We start from the raw sequence: 1,474 nt of genomic DNA on the forward strand, positions 1-1,474 counted from the left end.
GATATCAGGGGCCCGGGGTGGGGAAAAGGCCCTGATACTAGCAAGAAAAAAATTATGCTACCCGTTTAGAAAAAGCATTTTTATATTTTGCAATAGCCCAAAAACATCATGGTTTGTAATCTTACACTGGAAGGTTTTTTGGGATTTGCACAAAATTTTTGTATTAGTGTATTTACTTCTATTCAAAGGGTTTAAAAATTTTATTTGTGTACTTTTTAGTTTTTTTAAAACCTTTTTAGGATTTCAGCATTTGCAACCCAAACTAAAAATTTAAAAAATGTTTTGAACTGAATTTTCATTTTTCACAATTTTGGGTTTTATTTAAAAAGGACATGAAAAAAAATAGATTTCCCGTATTTTTTTTATTTATGAAAATGATTATTTCTGGACACACACTTACACATTGCTTAAAGGAATGTTACACATCACCCACAACTCTTAGTACCTAAACTCATCTGTGAAATACATTCTTCATACCAGTAATGTGAATTTGAACCTAAATAGTAATCGCAAACACACTATACAGCAGTAAAGTACCCAAGTTACAGCTGCCAAAATGTCTGCAGTTACGGTGCTTCCTATTCAGGAAATGAAAAATGAACTTCGTAAATCATTCAGCTTCTAACATACTTAGATGGGCACTAAAGTGAATATTCACCTTCTACATATGGAACACCCAGTACATTGCAAAGATGAACACGCCTTACATTCAACAAATGATGCATGAAAGGGCCAGACATTTAGGTAAAATCCATACCTCATAAATAAACCCATGCCCATGTTCAATTATAAAGTAGAACCAAAGATTTTTGCCAAATTTGCAAATAAACCCAAACTAAAAAAATGGGTTTACAATTCATCGTGCATCTCTTCAACTTCACCAGCATCCTCCTCTTCCTCATCATCATCCTCCTCCTCCTCCAATAACTGTTCATCCTCCTCATCTTCCTGCTCTTCAATCTCTGGTTCCTCCTCAACTTGTTCCGTTAAAGAAACGCCAAGTGTCTGTCGCATCATCTCTTCTACAGATTTTGCAAAGTGAACAGTGTCTTTCAGCATGTAACCTGACCTCAGGGTGGCTGGAAGAGAAGAAATTTGTTATTGCTTTTGGAAGATTTCACAAATGGGAGAAATTCATGCCATTTGAAAATGCTTCAGCCTTAGTAGCTTGTCTTTGTAAAAGAGCCAACTGCAACACCTAATAATTAAACACTAAATGATCAACTTAAAGGTCCACCTTTGTCTTATGTTTGATACTTCCAGGCAAACTTTACTCATTAGAAGAAACACTTCAAAAATTTCCATTTCCATCTTACCTGTATGATACATCATCAAAGCAATATTTTTTGCTTTAGCATCATTTGGATCATCTTCAACACGTCTCAAAAGTTCCTTGACAAGTGGATGTCTAGGATTTATTTCCATGGTCTTCTTCTGACTAAGATAATAGCTGTAAAAGAATAATATTCATAAG

General features: G+C 34.7%; 2 protein-coding genes across 2 annotated transcripts in view; both read right to left on the bottom strand.

Annotated features, from left to right (window-relative positions):
- Window positions 1-1,474, bottom strand: part of LOC119585888 (endoplasmin-like) — a gene marked incomplete in the record, with an annotated part of 50,039 nt that overhangs the window by 33,485 nt on the left and 15,080 nt on the right.
- Window positions 431-1,474, bottom strand: part of LOC119585889 (endoplasmin-like) — a 14,142-nt gene continuing 13,098 nt past the window's right edge. The window contains 2 exon segments of the mRNA XM_037934619.1: window positions 431-1,079; window positions 1,317-1,450. Of these exon segments, the coding sequence (XP_037790547.1) occupies window positions 850-1,079; window positions 1,317-1,450 (364 nt within the window). The 3' untranslated portion in view covers window positions 431-849.

The sequence above is a fragment of the Penaeus monodon genome, chromosome 20 (genome assembly GCF_015228065.2).
Source record: "Penaeus monodon isolate SGIC_2016 chromosome 20, NSTDA_Pmon_1, whole genome shotgun sequence".
Taxonomy (NCBI): domain Eukaryota; kingdom Metazoa; phylum Arthropoda; class Malacostraca; order Decapoda; family Penaeidae; genus Penaeus; species Penaeus monodon.